This window comes from Rhinolophus hipposideros, assembly GCF_964194185.1.
Source record: "Rhinolophus hipposideros genome assembly, chromosome: 21".
In the NCBI taxonomy this organism is placed as follows: Eukaryota; Metazoa; Chordata; class Mammalia; order Chiroptera; family Rhinolophidae; genus Rhinolophus; species Rhinolophus hipposideros.
In genome coordinates, this window is record NC_138067.1 from 34,158,884 (window position 1) to 34,179,774 (window position 20,891).

A 20,891-nucleotide genomic window follows, 5' to 3' on the forward strand; every position below is an offset into this window, starting at 1 on the left:
ACTCCACCCCTTGCTATCCCCAATCCCCATCTGGCCAGGCAAGCATGCCCACCCCGGGAGCACCATTACAGCTGCCTGTTGTGGGACCCTCATCCTTCCTTCCTCAGAGCGGCTTCCCTGACCCCGAATCATCCTCCAGCACCTCCACTTGTCTCACAGCACGGCCCTTGATGACGCTACTCACTCATTTGCCACCTTCCTGCAGAAACCTCCTGAGAGCAGACTACCTTCTTGTCTTTATCAACCCTGAACTCTAGCACTTAGCACACTGTCTAACACCTCAGAGGGGCTTAATAAAGATTAAGTAGTCTCCATGATGCAGAATAACAAACACTAGTTTCCTACACACAACGCAAGTCGCAGAATCCTGCTTTAGGCACCTGGGAGTCTCTCAGAAGGTTCTAAGTGTAGCCCAATCATTTTCTGTGCACCAGCCATTCATTCACATGTACTAGAGGCCAAACACCGTGACAGCAATGAAGAAACCTTGTCCTCATCCCCAAGGAGGAACAGTACAGAAGAAAAACACCCAAATATTTATTATATGACACAGACTTATGGCAAGGTAAAGACAAAGTGCTGAGGTGGCCCAGGGAGGGAAACGGTCCTTCAGGTCTGGGGGCCGGCAAGGGGCCCTCCAATGTCTCCTTGGAGAAAAATCACAGAGGCATTTAGACTGGGTCTTCAAAGATGGCGACTGCTCTCACATTTGGGAAATGTGATGGAAAAGCATTGTAGGAAGGGGGAACACCATGAACAAAAGAATGAAGCAAGACATTAGTGGTAGAGCTCTGGAAATCACAGAGGCACCTGGGAGGGAGAGGCTAGAACAATGGGATGGGGTAAGAGTGGGGATTGTTTCCATTTAAGTTTTGATACCAGACTAAGGAGATCCTGTGGCCTAGGAAGGAGCACCCCCTGAAATTGGCCCCTGGAAAGACTAATCAGGCAGTGGTAGGCATAAGGTATAGGGGACAGAAGGGAGGAGCAACCAGAAGAAACAGCCAGGGTTTGGGGGACCCCTGAGTGAGGGACGGGCAGACCTTCCAAATGTCCCCTGCAGCCCTCCCTCCACCCCAGTTTCACTTGCATGGCCAACCTGCAGAGCAGACATTGCAGAGGGAAGGAGACGGGGAGAGAGTGAGTTGGGGGCATTGGGCTCTAATGAGGGAAGTAGCACGATCAGATTTGCGTTTAAAAAGAATCTCTTTGGCTGCCAAGCGGAGAGGGGACGCAGAGAAGTAGCGCGGAGCCGCTGCAGCAGTACAGGGAGATGCTGGAAGACGCGGCGGGGGCGGGAACAGCTGCCAGATGTATTCGGTGGGTGGAATCCATGCATCTTGCTGATGGGGTGTCCGTGGTGGGCGGCAGAGAGAGGAATCAAGAATGACTCCCCGTCGGGAACACCCAGCAGGACTGCGCCGTGTGCCGGAGTGAACTAACTCCCCGACAGCCGAGCGAATGCTGCGGGATAGACAGGGAGGTTCCTGTCCGACTGAGGCTGACCCTGGGATAAAGGAGTCTTCAGAACACGAAAAATCAAGGCTTTTCGAATGAAAACCCACTCCCTCTGGCCGTTACCTGGCCTCAATCTCAGGCCACATCTCAAACCCTCCTCCCTTTATTCCTGGCCTCCAGGCCGGAGCGCAGGCCGGGCGAGGATCTACTTACAAACCGGCCCTTGCGGCGTCTCTGAAACCCGAGGAGCATCCTTGCTACGGGGCGGTGGTCACACCGGAGCTGGACCGAACAAAGCACAGGTCACTTCAAAGCCTAGGACCGCTCCCTAAAGCCTGGCTCCGCCCGCTGGCTGAGCCCAGACGCATTTTCAACGCAAAGCACTTCGCAACACCCACGTCTGCCACTGGCTCTGCTTTCTCGCCGGCCAATTAGAGCCAAGGATACTGCATACCCGTCGCTCTTGGCAACCAGCGGGTCCACTCAAATCCTCTCTGGGGCGGAAACTGTGAGCACGATCCGTTCTCTTATTGGCCAGAGTAGATGTCGATCTCTGACGCCACAGCCAATCCGACTCTGGGAGAGGCAGAGGGCGGGCAAGACGAAGGACTCGGAGCTTGTGCTTGCGGGAACCAGAAGTGGAGCGCGGTAGGTAAAGTCCCCGGCGCCCCTGTAGTGGGACTGAGGTGGGACCCCGGCCAGCTCGGGCCCCGCCCTGGACTGGAGTGAGGAGCCACAGCGCGGACTGAGTAGGTATCAGGAACCAGGCAGGTGACGAAAATGAGGGACAGAAACTTTCAGGTCCTTAGACTTTGGCAAATAATTCAGTCTTTTAGAGAACACTGCAGACCGGCTCCTGCCGAAGAGGCCCCACCTTCGAGTGGAATGTGGGGCCGTGTCAGGAGAGCCTGCTCAAGGGCCGTCTTGCATTTCCCTGTTTAGATCCAGGCCGAGGATGGAAAGGAGCCCCCCTGATGTCACAGGCCCAGTGCACGTGCCTTTGGGGCACGTTGTGGCCCATGAGAAATGGCGTGGGTCGCAGCTGGCGCAAGGAATGCAAGGTCGGTGGGCTGCACTCTGTGTAAACCCTCGCTCTCCTCAACCCACTTTTTAAAAAACGTTTTACCAATTGCCCCCTTTGCATCAGAGCTCACGGAACTTATTTTCTTGTCTGCATTTTAAGGGAAAATCAAACTTATTTTTGAGGATGGCCTGACACCGGTAGATTTTTACTTGTCTAGCAGATCCTGCATTCTTTATATCACTGAAGCCGATTTGGTGGCAGGAAATAGCTACCGAAAGAGGCTTGTTGTGGTTAGAAATGTAAGTACCGAATTGAAGAAACTGACCTTGAAAATTGACTTCTGTTCCACCTCCTTCTTACGTTGGCAATAATGCTATAAAACCATTGCCCATGCCAAGCACTCTTGGAGTGATAGCTTTCTTAAACTTGAAAAGGAATTTTGTTACAAAATGGTTTACGGTTGTTTATTTTTCTTTGAAGTCCAGTAATCTTAAAGGGATTGTAATCGTTGAAAAAACGCAGATGAGTGAACAGTACTTTCCAGCCATACAGAAGTTTACTGTGCTGGACCTTGGCATGGTGTTGCTGCCAGTGGCCAGCCAAATGGAAGCATCCTGCCTCCTGCTCCAGTTAGTAAGTACTGATTCCTACTCCTCCATGATAGCCTTGTCTTGTGGACTGTCAGCTGACCTTCAAGGATCCTTTACTCTAGCAGCCAGTCCCCCCTGCTATGCTTTCTTCCTGAGTCCATCAAACCCAATCTAATTCTCTGTGTTGGTTTAGAAAACCTTTTTGAAGCTGCATCTGTAGCCCGCTGAGTTTGCCACCCATTCTCGGCAAGTGTATAACAAAGTGAACGCGTCGGAGACCCGATTTTTCGACTCCCAGGCTCTGATGACTCCATCCTTCATTATTCTGTCCTGATGCTGGTGAAAATGTCAACTAGGAGTTGCTTTGCCTCATCCTCACATGTCTTTTGTTAAACAACAGCGCTCTGAGTGCAAGTTTACGTTTTGTTTTGCACCTGGTTTGATTACTCGATTGTACAACAACTTGATTGTACATCAGAATTTTGTGGGAAACTTTTCAAAATAGTAATACGTGAGCTTACCTCAGACCGATTAAAAATCAGACTGTGGGAGTAGGGCCTAAGCATTTTTGTTGTGTTGTTTTTAAATCTTCCCCTTTGATGGGCAGCTAGGGTTGAGAACCAAATTGGAAATGCATTCCTATGTGGTTCACAGCTCTCTCTCCTCTATGTCTCTCTACCACATTTTTTGCTTTACTATTCCTAACTTCTCTTGATGTAATGCTGTTATCTGCCTTCCTAAATCCCCCACTAACGGAAGACTGGGCTTCGCCTTTGATAGGCCAGCTCCCTCTGGGTCCTGTATTAAACAGGTCCAGTTAAGGTATAGCCATCGTTTTACTCTCATACAACTGAAACGTTTCTTAGTAGAGCTTAGGAACATGTTTGAATTCTTCAGAGTATGTTTCCATTGGTTTTATCCTAAGCATGCTGAAAACTCAAGTTCTTGTAAATTAATTTTTATCGCTTACTCCCTTATGTAACCATATGGTTCATCTTTTAATTTTGCTGATGTCTGGAAAAATCATATTCATGGTATATGAAAACATTCGCAGTGGTTAAGTCAAACTGAACCAAATGGAAAAACTAAAATTTCCACAGATTTTTAAGAAAACCACTTGTCCTCTAGAGGGCACTCACATGCTCTTCCTTTCATTTCGGTTCAGGTTCAAGAACAAACCAAAGAGCCCAGTAAGAACCCTTTTCTCAGGAAGAAACGGGTTCTGATCTCTGAGCAGTCCCTCCTTCAAACTGTGCAACAGATCCCAGGAATTGGAAAAATTAAAGCTCGCCTTCTGCTTCAGAAGTTTCCAAGTATCCAGCAACTAAGTAATGCTTCCATCCAAGAGTTGGAGCTGGTCGTTGGGCAAGCAGTAGCACAGCAAATTCAAGAGTTCTTCACACGGTCCAGGTGACAGTTCTTCTCACGGCATCTGCATTTTCTCCTTTAGATAACAAACTACAGGGTCTTGTTTTCTTTTCATATTTAGAAACCAAGAAAAAAAGATTCCCTCTCACAGCAATCAGTGAAAGATGAGGGGAAGCCTGAGTGGAACCTGCTGGTTATCCTGCCCTGCTCTCAGGGTGTAGGCATTTAAGTTAGTGGGCCCCAGATGGCACTGCCCCGATTCTACTAGCATGAAGAGGGCCAGGGGGCATCTTCCTGAAAGTCACTTGAATTAGGGACTCTCAGATTCAGCAAAAAGCCAGCCTGGGCAGATTTGAATGTGTGACCTTGACCTGCATCTGTCACGGAAAGGTCTTATCAAGTTTCAGGTGGTAGATATGCCCTTCTAAAGGAAACAAACCTACAATGAAGCACTGTGTACCATAAAGTCCCTTGTTCCTGGTGGCAGAGCCACTGTTCTTCAGGTCTGGTCTTAATATATCTGTTCTTTGAAGGCTGCTGCCAGTGTAAATAAACAATTGTACAGCCTTTGTTCTCCTCCCTTCTTCCCTTCCTGGTAGCTGCAGTTTGTTTATAATCACTGGGCACATCTGAACACAGAAAGCCTTGGAGTCTAGAGTACCCATTTCAAGATAAAAAGCCAGTGTGTGGGGTGGAGGAAAAGAATGTGCTTGTAAATGTATAGCCCAACAATGGGGAGATACACCGGAAAATGGCAGGAGCAGCTGTATCCAGAAAGGAGGGATGGGGAATCAAAGGGTACACTTGACCATTCAAAAAATAAATACAATTAAAGATGCCATGTGTGTTCAAAGATACTAAGATAACTTAAGAGTCCTGTTTTGTGAAAGGTAATTTTTAAAAATCAAACAATAAAAACATGTGCACTAGGATAGAAAAAATTTGAAAGGAAGGAATTAAAGTGAAAAAGTAAAAAAAAAACCACATTAACTCAAGCAGGTGAATGTGTTTATTTAAATATTTATATAAAAATGCCCCTAAGAGCAGTGGATACACTTTCCCAAACTTCCCTTTTGATATTGCACACTAGAAAATACTTTAAATTCTTGTTAACTCTCAAAATTAGATTTCAATGCTGTATTTTTTTGCTATATGTTCTATGTCAACAGTGAATCTTACTAGAATCACAGTATCATCCAATTTATAGCAAGAGAAATCAGTTTGTAAAAATGTCATTTTTAAAAGTCACATAGAGCTTTAAACTAGAATTTACATATTTACCTTATAAAACGTTTTAACCCATCTTAAAGACTTAAAAACACAATTATGCACTTTCTACCTTAAACAAAATGAAAAATGTTTTGAGTATCAAACAGTATATTATCTACTTTGTAGACAGCATTTTTATCTAACACTGTCACTGTGTTAGCAACTTTTAAATGACACGTAACTAGAAGAAAAGCCACTCCTAAACTGTTTTATCTAATAAGTCATGACAAATTTGGCACTAGATTGTATCCAGAAATAGCATTCATGTTATGTAGAAGTAATAGTAAAATCTTGTCATTTTAGGTTAACGAATCCCCCTTAGAAAGCAGCTCTTGGAACAGTTTTTAGTAACACTAATTTAAATCCATCGTTATATAACGTCCCTTGATCTGCCTTAATTTGGGTTCATCTGTGTTCTGGTTTAAGGAGGGATCTATTACCCAAGCCTGGAAACTTTTACAAATAGGACCAATGTGGGTAACCCCAATTTAACTCTGATAGTAACTAAAAATCATCATTGTAGCCATTATAAATAGCCAGATTTTAAACACCATTCTACTTACAATACTTTACGTAATAAATAACCCACAACAATATGGTGACATTTCTTGAATAATCTGTCACCAAATTTCTAGGTTTCTCGTTACTTTCATTCATAAAGACATGTCCATTGTAAGGTTACACTGTGAGAAAACAGGACTTGAGACTCTAGACATTTTCCATTATGGCACAAATGTGAAGGCCTCGTCAGCACTGGAAATGTTTTGGGCCTGCACGTTTTGGTTTCCTCGCATCAGTACAAAGAACTGTCGGAGTTGAGAATGCTGAAAGGAGAGGGGAGCTTCTTCTTGACCTGAGGCCTGGCAACCCCAACCGAAGGGAGGCACAAGGTGCTGGCGGACTTCTGTCTGTTCTTGTTGGTGCCCCAACTTAAGAAAGAAAGCTTTTTGGAGATTTTCTTGGTTTTGTCAGTTTTATCATCATCATCATCATCTATGGCCAAGCAGATCATGGAGTACGTTTTCTGCATTCCCACCGAGTATGTGGCACACTTATTATGCTACATATAGAAAAAGAAGAAAAAGGGTGTTAGAAATCCTCCAGATATCTGATAAATGACAGCAAAGTTTGAGACTCCCGTTCTGCACGTACAGCATCCTTTTCAAAATTAAGTTGATACACTTCTGAAACTGGGGTGGCCAATGCTTACACAGAATTAGGTTCTTAAAAACAAGGACAATTTTTAAGGAATATAGATACTCACCAGTACTAATGTAGGTTAAGGACCAGGATGCACTTTTTAAGGTTCTTATCGTATTTGAAAAAGTAATACATACTCATGGTCAACAATATGAAAATACATACAATGAACAGTAGGTGTCCCTCCCACCTTGGCTTCCAGGCCCTTCTCTCGAGGTAAACACGATTTCTGTTACACTTTTAACAAGTAATGATATGTGCGTAAGGATACATCACCATTTGTCTTTCCTTCAAAGGAACACACGACACACTAGTCTGCACCCTGTTTTTGTCACTGGGATTCCAGTCCCTGCCATTAGGGACAGATCAATGTCATTCTCTTTAAAGGCAACATAGAATCCACGGTGAGGATACTATTAACTTTTTCCCCTATTTTTTTAAACTGGGGAAATAACAATTTACCATTTTAACGTCTCCAGCGTACAGGTCAGTGGCACCAATTACATTCCCATTGTGGCGCAACAATCACCACTATCCATCTTCAGAACTGTCATCCTCCCCAAATGAAACTCTCTAGCTATTAAACACTACTACTGTTAACTTTTAAAGGATTGTATAGGATTCCAATAGGAGATCCGAAGAAACTTGTTTTCTGAACACTTCCACGTGGGTTATCACCTGCTTCTAAGGTTTGCCTAACATTGAGATTGCTTTGTTCACCAAATGTTTATTGAACGTCTATGTTCCAGGCACTGAAATCAGGCCATCTATGCAAATATACATACAATATACCTAAAGTGGTTGTGTACATTGTCCATAATGTAGAGCAAGGAATTTGAGTGATGTTGTAATATCGGGCGTTCACTCGAGTGTGCTGCTGTTGGATGAAGTCCCTCTCTTCACATCCCTCACTCTGCACCCCTTAACTGCAACACAGCCAACCACTTTCTCCTCGCAGGGTTTTCTTCTCTAGATTTCAGAAGCTCCTTTTTCTCCAACCTCCCTTCACAACTTCCCTTGGCACCCACTTCTCTTTGAACAGAACTCCAGATGCTCGTGGTACCTCAGAGTCTACTCCTCGGCCCTCAACCCCTCACAGGCAATTTCATTTCGTCTCTTACAGCTTTAAGTATCCTCTCTATGCTGATGACTCTCAAATATTTAATTCTGTCTCTGACTTCTCCCTCGAACTAAAGATTTGAACATCGAATGGCCTACTTTGCGTCTACATTTGGACCTCTATGGGCATGTGAAACATTCAATGCATGACTTGTTTTCTCTCCCCTCTACTTCCTTCACATCCAACCTGTTCCCATCATTCTGAGAAATAATGCAGCTGTTCAAGCCCCAACCTGAGGCGTCATCTCTCTTTCCACCATCTTTTTGACACAAATCATCTACAAATCCCCGTTAGCAATACCTCCAAAATAAGTCTTGGGTGCATCCAGCCCTCTCCACCTCTGGGGTCACGCCTCCTAGGGTAAGCAGCTAACACCACTGGCCTGGAGGACTGCCACAGCCCGCTCACTCTGCTGCCACTAGGCCAGCCTCCAGGCAGCAAACATCCTGCTAAAATAAACATCCTACCATTTCATTCCCCTTCTTAAAAGGTTCAGTGGCCTCCAAAGTCCCACCACTGCCAATGAGGCCCTGTCTCCTTTCCATCTCATTTAACTGCTGTCACGATGCTCCAGCCGAAAAGCCCTCTTTTTTCGTTCCTCTGGCAGAAGCTTATTCCTGCCACAAAGCCTCTGCATCCATTGGTCCCCCTGCCCAGGACGCTTCTCTTGCACCTCTTTGAATACAAGAGGTTCTTCCTCGTCACTCAAGTCTCAGTGCAAACCCTGTCTAGAGGAGCCTCTCCTACCCCCACTCATTCTAGTATGGTACACATCTTATTTTCTTTACAGCACTTATCAAAATTATGACTATTTGCTTACTTATTGGCAGCTTTGAGGCGTCAGGAAGCTTATCTACTTCCAGCAGTAGCTCCAACACCTAAGGAGGGCCTGGCACACCGCTAACACTCAATATTTGTTGAATGAATAAATGAACGTTGTGATAGAGGGAAGTCTTTAAGGTCCATTATTAAACGTGGCAAAGTGTGGGAGAGTACATATGGAACGATTGCTCCCACTTAGGGAAAAAAGGAGGATTTAACGATGCACATGAATTTGCACAGGTAACAAACACTTCCCCAGATCTCATAGGAGAGCAGCAAATGCTCTCTGACACATGGAGACGGTTTCTCACGACGTTTTAAGCCCTCTGTATCATTTGACTCCTTTTTGTACCATGAGTATGTAGTACTTTCGTAATTAAAACGTGTGGGTGTAATCAGCAAAACCAATGGGTGGTTTGACCTACACGATCAAAACTAAAAGTTGTCCAGTGATCTCTTTGACCCAAGGAGAGCACATTGCAGCAATGACAAGCTTATCACACCAACTTCAGTCACCATTTACTGCCAGGGGGTGTCCGCGCTCACCATGGATGAGGTAGAATCCAGGAGGCTCACAACCTTCATCTCAATGTCGTCCTCGCCAAAGCTCTTCAGCAGTTTCATAACCTCGCTTACTGTCAGCCACTTACAATCCACGTTTTGAATGGAAACAATATAATCCCCTTCCTTGGCTCCTGCCAGCTACAAAAGTTTGATGTGAATAAAGGTCAACGTTCTAGTCATTCAATTCCCTGAATCAGTTTCCAAGTTCATTATCAAAATAGATATTTACGTAAGTTTGCTTCAAGAAAGCAAAAATTAATCTTTTTTTTCTTCGGGCATGTAGCATCCAGGAAAGGCCTTTTGTATAAAGTCAGGCCTTTTACATAAAGGAAGCCTAAATTCATTCACCCAGATATATTTGTTTGAGCAGCTTTCTTTGTATTTTACTAGTTTGACTGCCCCCAAAGATGCCAGGGAGTTTTTGCTGTATACTTGAAACTAATATATTATTAAATGTCAACTGTAACTGGAAAAAAAAAAATTAAAAAAGAAAATGATGCTAGTGAGTTTTGCTCCCAATCTAGAACGGCGCATGCTTACCGCAGCAGAGCAATAAGGATCCAGGAAGTGGACTTGAACTGGAGAGTTTCCTCTCAAAGTGAACCCCAAATCCCCTTCTTCCGCAATGAAGCGAATGCTTCGAGGAGGTGTCCATCTCTTGTTCGCCGAAAACACAGATAAAGGGCCCTTTGGAATAGAGCATCGTTAGCTGTAGGATCTGAAGGCTGAATCAGGCATTTAAAAGCTAAAGGAAATGTTGCCTTGTTGTCCTTGCAGATTTCACTGGCCTTGCTCAGAGGCTCATGACACCATCTGGGATAACACATGCTACAGCAGTCATGAGAATATTGCCATTTCCCCCCCAAATAGCCAATATGTTTTAAATAAAAACATCTTTAAAATTTATAGTATCTAATTAAGGGTGGCTGGATGGCTCACTTAGTTAGAGAGCAGGCTCTGAACAACGGGGTTGCCGGTTTGATTCCCACATGGGCCAGTGAGTGAGCTGCACCCTCCACAACTAGATTGAAGACAACCAGCTGCCACTAAGCTGCCAGAGGGGCGGCCGGATGGCTCAGTGGGTTAGAGCACAAGCTCTTCACAACAAGGTTGCTGGTTCAATTCCCGCATGGGATGGTGGGCTGCGGCCCCTGCAATGAAAGATTGAAAACAGCGACTGGACTTGAAGATGAGCTGCTCCCTCCACAACTAGATTGAAGGACAACGACTCGGAGCTGATGGGCCCTGGAGAAACACACTGTTCCCCTATAAAATTTGTTTTAAGAATATATATATATATATATATATATATATATATATATATATATATAAATAAAATAAAATATCTACTTAAAAAATCTAAAATATCTAAAAATAGCCTTTACATACTTGCAACATATAAAAACTGCCCCCTTAGGTCATTTTGAAATAAGGGTTCAACATACCAGCTTCTGGAAGAAATCCATTACTGTCACCTTGGAGAACTGTGGCAGTATAATTTCAACCTCTTGCTCAGTTTTAGCTAGAAAAGAAAATTAAAAGGGAAAGCATAAATGTTTCTGTAATTGAAAGTTATCCTTGAAAACTCAGGTCTAAGTCTTCACTCGGAAGGGAAGAGGAAGCAAATCTTTCTCCGTGTCACTGTCCCTTCTGTCGGTTTAGACAAACACTACAGAAGATGGACTATTAGTCAACCCCCTGGCCCAGTGTGACCTGTACCTTCCATTTGGGTACCTACTATGAGCCATACCCCACTCTGGGGCTGGGACGAAATAGTGAGAACCAGACACATTCAAGTGGCTTATTTATATTCTAGTGGACTTCCTTTGGCACTCATAAAACCCTATCAGGTGTGTCTGTTACGGAAGTACCATGTCTCATAGCACAAAGTCCTGGGGGAGATGTGATTCCTCTTTCATTAGGATTTCACAATGAGTAGTGAGTTTGCCAAATCGTGTCCATCGATAGCTCAGATCTCCACCAGCATATCTGTGGCAGGCCCAATTCGCCCTTACCATGAGGCTAGTCAGTTTCTCACAAAGGATCCCAGAGTGTATATGAACAATAGTCTAAAAAGGAAACTTGGTGGGGAAGACTGGCACCACCAAGGTAGAACACACCCTTCAATTTACAGGATGATCCTGTGGCTTCTTATAATCTGCCTGACATATCGTGTTTCCCAGAAAATAAGACCTACCCGAAAATAAGCCCCAATTAAGATCGTCGGCCAGACGGATGCATTTAGAACGTTATGACAATGTTCCAGAAGAAGATGACACGACTATTTGAATAAATATAGATTGTTGTACATGAAAAAATAAGACATCCCCTGAAAATACGCCCTAATGCATCTTTTGGAGCAAAAATTAACATAAGACCAAGTCTTATTTTCGGGGAAACACGGTAGCGTTGGGTTTGGACAGACTGCTCATCCGCTAAGAGTGGTGTCACCACCCCTGCAAGCCTCACCAGGAGCCGTGTGTGACCCACCTTCCATGGAGGTTATGGCTCTACCTCCTGGCCCCAGAGCACACCGTGTGGACAAGGGGCAAGGAGGTGGCCAGTGTCCGTGAAGGAGAATCTCTGGGAGCCATTCCTGCTTCCCCCGACCAGCCTTGTCACCTGGGGCAAGGACTTTGATCTTTCTAAGCCTTTATCGCTCATCTTTCAGACCAAGGCAATATCAGTATCTCCTTCATAGAGTTGGAAGAAGAGTTCAGTGAGATTCTGCATACAAATGGTGCTTACTGTTGTGCCTGGCAGGCCTCAAATACCCAGTAGGTATTAGCCAACATTACTACAGACAAGCCCAGGATTCTAGCTTGAACAGGGCTCTGTCTCTAAGGAGCTGGTCCCTGAAAATAGGGGGTGGAACTCCAGAGACTAGGGACAGAGGTGTAGGAAGTGGGGTGGGAAGGGGTATGGATAAAAGGGGTTCCCTCGATCGGTCCACCTTCCATCTCCTTCCCCTAACTCGTGGGAAGACCCTAGTCATTCCTCCTCCAAAGCCACCTCTCAGGGAGGTCTCCCCAGCTCTTGCCCTCCTGGACAGAACGACTGCTACCTCTCCAAGGGCTACAACAACTATGCAGTTCATCTCTGTGTTCCTGAACCTAGGTCAGTGCTCTACACCCTGGACAGCCTTAGAAAATGCTGGTGGTGCATGATCTCACTTACATGTGAAGTCTACAATAGTCCACCTCAGAAGCAGACAGCAGAATGGTGGATGCCAGGTATGGGGGAGGGGGAGGTGAAATGCTGGTCAAAGGGTACAAAGTTTCAGTTATACAAGATGAGTAAGTTCTAAAGATCTAACACACAGCATGGTGACAATGCTTAACAATACTATACGAGTATAGTATACTTGAAATTTGCTGAGAGTAGATATTAGTATTCTCACCCCCCCCACACACACACAGGATATCTACTGTGTTTCCCCGAAAGTAAGACCTAGCTGGACCATCAGCTCTACTGCATCGTTTGGAGCAAAAATTAATATAAGACCTGGTATTATATTATGTTATAATCACATTATATTATATTATACCCGGTCTTATAGTAAAATAAGATCGGGTCTATATTAATTTTTGCTCCAAAAGACGCATTAGAGCTGATGGTCCGACTAGGTCTTGTTTTCGGGGAAACATGGTAGGTTCTGAAGAATTTTCAGTGACAAAGTAAACATTTTCCCAGCACCCCCGGTTCCACAATATCAGCGAAAGTTTTACTTCTCATTTCATAACAAAAATAATTTTTGTCATAAAAGAAAATGTTAGTGCCGATAAAAGATGGAGAAAACAAGGGAAAGCACAAGCCTAGAAGCGGGAATAAGGATGCACTTGGCTTTCAAACCATGGAGCCAGAGGTAAAAGACGGTTAGCAAAGTGCAGTTTCCCAGAAGGCAGACGGAATGTATGTGGATGTCGAGTCTAGCAAAAATGGTCAAGGTGAAAGGTAGTTTCAGGAGTCTCCTGACGAGGTGATGTCTGGAACCCCAAAGGAGGTTGGAAGTGAATGAGGAAGAGTGGACCTTGAGAATGCCAGGAGGGGTGGGTGGGATTGGGCAAGAAGCACAGTAAGCAAAGGGGGGTGGAGAGGAAGGTGGGAACAGATCAAGGCGACAAGGTGCCCCAACATCAAGGGAGGAGTGTCGAGAGGCAGCAGGAGAGTCAGATGTCGCAAAGGGGTTGAGGCTGAGACCACAAAGGAGCCCTGGATTCGGGCAGGGGGAAATGAGCAAGAGCAGCATTTCGTCCCCTCCCGGTGCAGGGTGTTTGCCCTCCCCCTGCAGGATGAGCAAATAAAGGCTGATTGCCCCGAGGGCCCCTGCCTCTCACACAGGCACACCTGGCCCCTGGCACGGGCACCCAGGTCACTCACAGATAATGTTGGGAGCATCGATCAAGTTCAGCAGGTCATCGTCCTCCTGGTGCTGCGTGTACTTGAGCCGGGACCGCTGGTGTGCCACGGACAGCACCTCCTGCAGCACCTCGATGTTGCGGAGCTTCTTGCACAGGCTCACCTCCCTCACTGACTCCTCATGATGGGCAATGGCTCTGCGCAGATGGGACTTGCCTGCCAACAGAAAAGCAATGCCATGGGACCTGGGTCCTAAATTGCAACGCATGTACCTCAAGGAGAGCCAACGTGCCCAAGGATCAGCCCAGAGAGATGGACATTCTCACTTCTGAAGGATCTGCCTGGACGGCTGGAGTCCCTCTTCTTTTTTTTTTTTCTTTCTTTTCTTTTTTTTTTTTTAAGAAGGGCACAGCTCACAGTGGCCCACAGAGCCCCTCTTAAATGCATATGCACTATGCTCACTTACGTCTATAAAACATCCATTCAGCAAATAGTTACCGAATATTCCAGGCACTAGAGAAAGCAGGGAACAAAAACTAGGCTCAGCGTTCATGGAGTTTACAAGCTAGTGGTTGCAGACATAATTAAAGAGCAAAATAATATGCAATGGACTGTGTGGCAATAAGGTTATAGAGGAACGTCAAGCAGCGTAGGCAGATGTGGCCAGAGAAGACTGGGAATGGAAAGTTGCTCTTCTCTGATGGGTGATCAGGGAAAGTCTGTGTTGAAGGAAACTTTTGAACAGTGCCCTAAGGAAGTAAGGGAACTGCCTTGAGGCTATCTGATGGAAGAGCATTTCTGAAAGAAGGAACAGCAAGTGCAAAGGCCCTGGGGCAGGACCATGCCTACGTGTTCCAGGGCCACAAGGAGCTTGGGGATGTGGCTAGAGGGAGTGACAGTGGCTGAGAAGGGTAGGGAATGAGGGCAGAGAGGAGCAGAGGTTGGACCGTGTCCAACCTTACAAGTGCAGGGTGAGGACTACTGCTCCCACTCTGGGTGACACGGGAGGCCATTAGGGTGTGAGCAGAGGACTGATGTGGCCTGACTTTGAATAAACTATGAAGAAGCGAAGAGGAAAGCTGGGAGATCAGGTATGAGGACACTGCAAAACGCTGCGCAAGCTGTATGACCTCTGGGTCACTGTTTCCTCAAATGAAAAATGGAGATCATACCATACCTACCTCAGGATTGTGTGAGGCTTCAGCACGTCTGTGTTTGTTTAGTAAACACTATACTGTGTTTCCCCAAAAATAAGACCTAGCCTGACAATCAGCTCTAATGCATCTTTTGGAGTAAAAATTAATATAAGACCCAGTATTATATTATAACATTTACATTACATTACATTACATTACATTATATTACATTACATTATATTATATTATGTTATACCTGGTCTTATAGTAAAGTAAGACTGGGTCGTATATGAATTTTTGCTCCAAAAGACGCATTAGAGCTGATGATCCAGCTAGGTCTTATTTTCGGGGAAACACGATATGAGTGTAGCTTGGCCCAGGGTGGCAGGGTAAGAAATAATCAGATTTGGGTTATGTTTACTGGGTAGTCAATGAGATTTCCTAATCAAATGTGGACGGAGAGTAAGTCCAAGGTTTCTGGCCTGCACACCTAGAAGGATGCATTTGCCATCGCTGAAATGGGCAAACTGTGGGGGGTGGGGTTGGGGGGCAGGTTTGGGTAGTGGAGGAATGCAAGTTTGCACATATTCACTCTGCAACATGGCAGAGACCAAACCAGGACGATTCATGACCGGTTAGTTCTCCGGTGTGGCCTGAGAATAGGAACCACCATGTCCCTCCACAGTAGGATGGCCAAGGGCCAACCCCAAGAACCACGAAGCTGCTGAAAGATTGTCAAAGCTCTAGCTTCACTGTGGGAGCCGCGGCCCTCGCAGAACCTGTGAGAACAAGTTCTGGAAGCCCACTGAGGTTAGGGGACTACCCCTCATGGTTTCTGAATCCAGAGGGGACACAGTGACTCAGGACCCCAGTCTCCAAGCCCTGCCCTGGGACCTGTCTGGGGGTGTCGGTGAGCAGGACAAGCTGGGCACCAAATGGGACATGAGGAAGGAGGAGGAGAGGGAGCAGGAGAGCCCATACGCACCGAGCTGTAGGCGCTGATGAGCGTTTTTCAGTGTGGCCAAGGGTGTCAGTCCTTCTGGCATGTGTTCATAGAGCTGGGACAGGCACTTCTCCTGGTGGTCCTCATCTGCACCAGGCTTCACTGCAATGAGAACCGGGGGGGTTAATTCCTTCTTGAGGTTGTGGCCATGGGCTCTGGAGATGGCGCTGCAGACCCATTTAGAGATTTCTCTTTCACCCACATCTTTAGGTGCCTTTCTTCTCCAGTTTTACAAGGCCCTTGGGCCCTAGGTCTCCTTTGGGCCCCTGGACCCACCCCAGGCAACCCAGCCCACAAGTCTTTGCACTCAGAGCCAGGCACACACTAGGGCCTCATGATGTGGCTTTGAGACCCTGCTCTCGACCTCCTCCAGGCTGCCCACCTCACGGAACCTCCCGGCACAGCCCTGCCTCAAATTTCTGGTTGCCTCCATGCCTGCACCCTCTCTGGCACGTGTGCCCCTCTAACCTCACCAAAGCAGTCAGCACTACCTGAACATTTTCGGCCTCCATCCCAGAACTCAGACAGTGTTCTTGCTCTAGCTGTCCTTTCCTTCCTTGTTCAGCTGGAAAAGTACTCCTCAGAGTTCAAAATCCAACTCAAATGACAAACTGCCCACTACTACACCAAGGAATCCAACTGCTGCCTCACTGCTGTCTCCACAATTACTGAAGCACTGTATTTCCACTGACTTACATGACTTGCCCTGCCTAATAGATGACATAATCATACTAGCAGTAGCAGTTAACACTTTCAGAGAGCCTACCATATACTATTTAGCTTTGCATAGAGGCACTCAGTTTTCCTAACAGCCATGCGATATAGGTTCTCTTCATACCCCCATTTTAGAGATGAGAAAACTGAGGCACAGAACAGCTAAGTAACTTGTCCAAGATCACACAGCTAGTCAATGACAGAGCGGAGAAATGAACCCAGGCACTCTGCCTCCAGAAGTGATCCTTTTCATTACTCTGGGACTGCCTCGATTAGTACTAATTACAACAAAAGCCCCACCTGACTTGAGATCAAAGCTAAGACTAGGATGAGCAGAGTGAGGCACTTAAGTCGGGGTAAAAGTTTAAGGAGATGCCCAAAACTCAGTCGAGATATATAATGGTTTAATACAATCTTCCAAACATCAAAATAGGTGCAAAAAATTCCATGAGAAACAAAACACCCAAATTCCTTTTTGCTTCAGGCTCCATTGTGGCTCAGCACAGCACTGTTACCAAACCCTGTCTGTATTTAAAATGTTGACCACCATGAAATTTTTTGTATTAATTCTGATTCATTTTAAATGTCACCATACAATGTTATCTTGATTACTGAGTTTTGGGTCATTCCCTTAGATTTTGTGCCTGAGACTGAAGCCTCACTTGTCTTAGCCCTGGTCCTAATCCTGTTCTGGATTCCAGGTGAAAAGTCATCTCCATGAAGCTATTTGCTCCATCCCAGGCAGAATTAACGCTTCCCCTCTTCCTCCCACAGCAGGAACGTATAACCCTTAATCCCAGCCTGGCCTGTGTGACAGCTGCCTAGGCCATCTGTCTTCCCACCACCTGTCCCCAGGCTGTGAGCATTTCCAAGGCAGGCCGACAGCTCCCATCCAGCTCATTGTCTCCTGGAGGCAGGAAAACCACAACCCTGACCAAAGCCAGAGCCTCCAAGCCCCTGAGTCTTACACTGGTGGTCGATGAGCAGGGTGGCTACAAAGTAGTGAGCCAGGGCTCCGTAGTGGTGAGCCTTCACGCAGGCCAAGCTGGCCCAGGAGTAGGGGATGTTCTCTTTCACAGGTGCCTGGCTCATGGCTGCGTGCAGCTGCTGATAGACCTCTCCCACCTGAAAGAGAAGGGATGTTGGGCAGGGGAGCCTGGCACAGGGGCCCTCATGCACCCAGGCTATGGAAAAAGAGCCCTTTCTTCTATGCAACAGCCCCTGCCAGAGGCCGCTCCAGAATCTGGGAGCGACTCCAAGGGTTCTTCGTGCTGTCAGTGTCAGAGTTAACAGGGAGATCAGGCAACTGTCATTATGCTGGTTTTTAGGCTAAGCTGCAGATGGAATCAGTGATCCGTATCTGAAACATCAGGGCTTGCCAAGAAAATGCAAGGCAACACTCTGGCCTGGGCAGGCATGCTGCCCAGGTCCTGGGCCGGCTGCCATGGGAAGCCCCTATTGCTCCCAGTGGGCCCGCACCAATGCATCCCACCCACCCCTGAAAGTCATGGGAACCAGGAAGACTTACCTTGGCAGCCTCCTGAGCCACTTTCACCAGCATGAAGAACTCATTCCGTAACCCAGGAAGGCAGAGTTTCTCAAACACGCTTTCTTGGGCCTGTGCAAGCATCATTTTGACCAGCACACTGAGCATGGCGGGACTCATGTCATAACTTGGCGTGTGAGTAAATGTCTCTTTCAGGTAGTTTAAAACCCCTACGATTGGAAATTTTTTGCACATTAGTTGGGGATCATACTTATTTCACCTTGCTGTTCAGAAATAAAGAGAAGGACAGAAGAAGAAATTTAAAACTGGTATCCTGGAGCATCTTAAAAAATCTGGTTCTCGATTACCATAAGATCCAGCAATTCCACTTCTAGGTATATACCCCAAGGTATTGAAAGCAGGGACTTCAACTGATACTTGTTCACTAGTGCACTCTGCAGCATTATTCACAAAAGAAAAAAAGGGGAAACAACTCAAATGTCCATTAATGGATAAAATAGATAAATGAAATGTGGTATATACAGGCAGTTGAATATTCTTCAGTCTTAAAAAGAAGGCAATTCTGACACATGCTACGATATGGATAAAGATACTGTGCTAAGTGAAACAAGCCAGTCACAAGGACAAATACTGTATGATTCCACTGAGACAAGGTATCTGGAATAGTCTGGAATTCATAGAGACAAAAAGTAGAATGGTGGCTGTAGGGACTGAGGGGAAAAGGGAATGGAGAGTTACTGTTTAATGGGTACAGAGTTTCCGTTTGGGATGATGAAAAAAATCCTGGAGATTGATAGTTGTTGCACAGCAATGTGAATGTACTTAATGTCAATGAACTATACTCTTAAAAATGGTTAAAATGGTAATTTTGTTATGTGTCTTTTACCATAATTAAAAAAAAAAAATTGGATTCTCTTCCAAAACATTTACACCTGTTTTCAAGAAAGGAAACCAGCCTGCTCTGGTCCATTCCAGTCTCTTCTAGGACAATTGTGAGAAATTCCAACCAAGACCAGGCATTTGATGGAGGCAAAAGCAGAAAGCAGGCAGGCAGAAAGACTGAGGGGCTTTCCGGGGAGGCTAACACTTCACACCTGGGTCATTCAGAAGTTGGGGGCTTTTCCCCAGCCCCAGGAAAGATCATCTCAGCCCATTCCAATGGAAAATTTCATGCTGTAGCCCTCAGCTGACTTTTTTTATGCTTTAGAAAATTAACTGTCACAGCATAAACTGACAATCAACCTGGAGCTAAAATAAAATCTCCAGCCACGAATCCCATCTAACTGGTTCCTCAGGTTTTGTCACAAAGCATAAACCACCCTGTAGAAGGATGGCAACTGCTGCAGGCTGTTTGCTCCCCTCTGCCGTTCCTCCACTCTGTTCTCAGGTTCATATCTGTAATCTCAGAGACAAGTCACAAAGTCCACCTGATAAAGATTCCTCAGAAAGAAAGATGAGCCCAGAAAAGGATTTACAGTTAAAGAAATCAACTCCCACGCGGAATCTTAGCAAATTGGTTCATCCTGAGGGATCAATCATTGTAACACAAGCAACTCCATAATAAGAGAAAATGGCAAAGCTATGCTTCTTCACAGCCCTGCAGAGCAACATGAGATACTCAAGAAGGTTCTCTGTCAGGGGAACACCCCCAAGCAGAGTGATGAAAGCTGGCACAGAAGGAGACCTGTGGTGCCAGCCCGGGGGATCGTGCTGTGGGCTGCGCTGGGGTACTGTTTTGGCTGACCACTGCCCACGCCAGCTATGCCTGACACAAGTCCTATTAGAGGGGAGAGAGGCAGAACCCTCAATAACCCGTGAGCGGCACCTGGCTTGGCGACCCTGAGTCCGCACTAGGCGTTGCTTGACAAAGGGCTGAAAAAAGCAACCTCAGGTGGGCAGGCTTCATAGAATGAACATATAAAGGCATAATAAATAGTAATAGGTACTAGTGAGGTACACGTGGTTTAAAAAAATAAAAAAGCATACATTTTCACTAGCTGGTAAAACGTACTCTCTTCTTCAATATAGTATTCAAAGTAACAGTTCATTCACTGCCATCCTTGGGGCCACTCATTTGGAAAAGATTAATTGTTAACCACGGGATTCACTGTGCCCATGAGCCATAACCCAGATTGAGCCGACAGGGTTTAAACCATTAAGTACTTCTCTTGGTGGGAAATGACACCAGCGCTGGAAACTGGCCTGGCCTTTTCAGGCCCATGCGGCCTGGGGAGGACCCCCAGACCCACTTTGGCTGGGGTACCCAGTGCCAACTGGCAGCGCCAGGATACTATCCCAGCAGGCCTCTTGGAGACACACCTGCGGCTCTCTGAAACGCGTCCACTGCACTCTCCAGCCCAGCTTGCACCTGCCGATTGCAGCGGGTCCCGATCTGTGTGTAGATGGCTCCAATGTTAAACAGAATGCTGGCCTTCTCCAGCAGCAAGTTCTGTTGGCTGACTGGGACACCAGTGAGGGAGTCATACCTATTTAATATAAATGTGTCGTGAGAACAGGGATTACTTGGCTAGTAAATGCCACTTTGGGGTGAAAAATAAACAAAATCTGTTTCTTGAATAAAATTCAAAGATGTACATGCAATGAGGCTTTCATTTCCAAACAAGGTGATGGGCCAGGTCACACTGAAGACACCCACAAGCGCACACAAAAATAAGGTTTCGCAACCAAGAGGTCTGTCAGTAGGTGAATGGATAAACAAATCGTGGCCTATCCATTCGGTGCATAACTATGGCACTA

At 45.9% G+C, this 20,891-nt stretch overlaps 3 protein-coding genes across 4 annotated transcripts in view; 1 reads left to right on the forward strand and 2 right to left on the reverse strand.

The window, feature by feature from the left end:
• The window catches only part of CEP89 (centrosomal protein 89), a 47,858-nt gene extending 45,992 nt beyond the window's left edge, over positions 1-1,866 (reverse strand). Inside the window, exon 1 of the mRNA XM_081031487.1 lies at positions 1,672-1,866. Within this exon, the coding sequence (XP_080887613.1) occupies positions 1,672-1,710 (39 nt within the window). The 5' untranslated portion in view covers positions 1,711-1,866. The remainder of the gene's footprint in view (positions 1-1,671) is intronic.
• A 185-nt stretch (positions 1,867-2,051) lies between these two features.
• Positions 2,052-5,299, forward strand: FAAP24 (FA core complex associated protein 24). Of its 2 annotated transcripts, XM_081031889.1 has the most exons (5): positions 2,068-2,106; positions 2,401-2,519; positions 2,642-2,781; positions 2,963-3,115; positions 4,238-5,299. In XM_081031889.1, exons 2-5 carry the CDS (start codon positions 2,414-2,416, stop codon positions 4,484-4,486), a joined length of 648 nt encoding a protein of 215 aa, XP_080888015.1. In that variant the 5' UTR covers positions 2,068-2,106; positions 2,401-2,413; the 3' UTR covers positions 4,487-5,299. The 2 variants fall into 2 exon arrangements, with proteins under 2 accessions (XP_080888016.1, XP_080888015.1); XM_081031890.1 differs by lacking the exon at positions 2,642-2,781 and having other exon boundaries at positions 2,052-2,106; positions 4,238-5,290.
• Positions 5,300-5,431: 132 nt separating this feature from the next.
• Positions 5,432-20,891, reverse strand: part of RHPN2 (rhophilin Rho GTPase binding protein 2) — a 47,415-nt gene continuing 31,955 nt past the window's right edge. Inside the window, exons 7-15 of the mRNA XM_081032491.1 lie at positions 20,454-20,620; positions 18,156-18,343; positions 17,596-17,752; positions 15,896-16,015; positions 13,796-13,990; positions 10,861-10,937; positions 9,956-10,102; positions 9,398-9,553; positions 5,432-6,769 (exon numbers count right to left, since the gene is read on the reverse strand). Of these exons, the coding sequence (XP_080888617.1) occupies positions 6,503-6,769; positions 9,398-9,553; positions 9,956-10,102; positions 10,861-10,937; positions 13,796-13,990; positions 15,896-16,015; positions 17,596-17,752; positions 18,156-18,343; positions 20,454-20,620 (1,474 nt within the window). The 3' untranslated portion in view covers positions 5,432-6,502. The remainder of the gene's footprint in view (positions 6,770-9,397; positions 9,554-9,955; positions 10,103-10,860; positions 10,938-13,795; positions 13,991-15,895; positions 16,016-17,595; positions 17,753-18,155; positions 18,344-20,453; positions 20,621-20,891) is intronic.

What these genes read in the sequence shown, in the direction of transcription:
- FAAP24 (XM_081031889.1), top strand. Translation starts at nt 2,414, where the DNA reads ATGGAAAGGAGCCCCCCTGATGTCACAGGCCCAGTGCACGTGCCTTTG. An exon ending in GCTGGCGCAAGGAATGCAAG is followed by an intron (nt 2,520 to 2,641) that starts GTCGGTGGGCTG and finishes CTGCATTTTAAG; the next exon opens with GGAAAATCAAACTTATTTTT. An exon ending in CCTGCCTCCTGCTCCAGTTA is followed by an intron (nt 3,116 to 4,237) that starts GTAAGTACTGAT and finishes ATTTCGGTTCAG; the next exon opens with GTTCAAGAACAAACCAAAGA.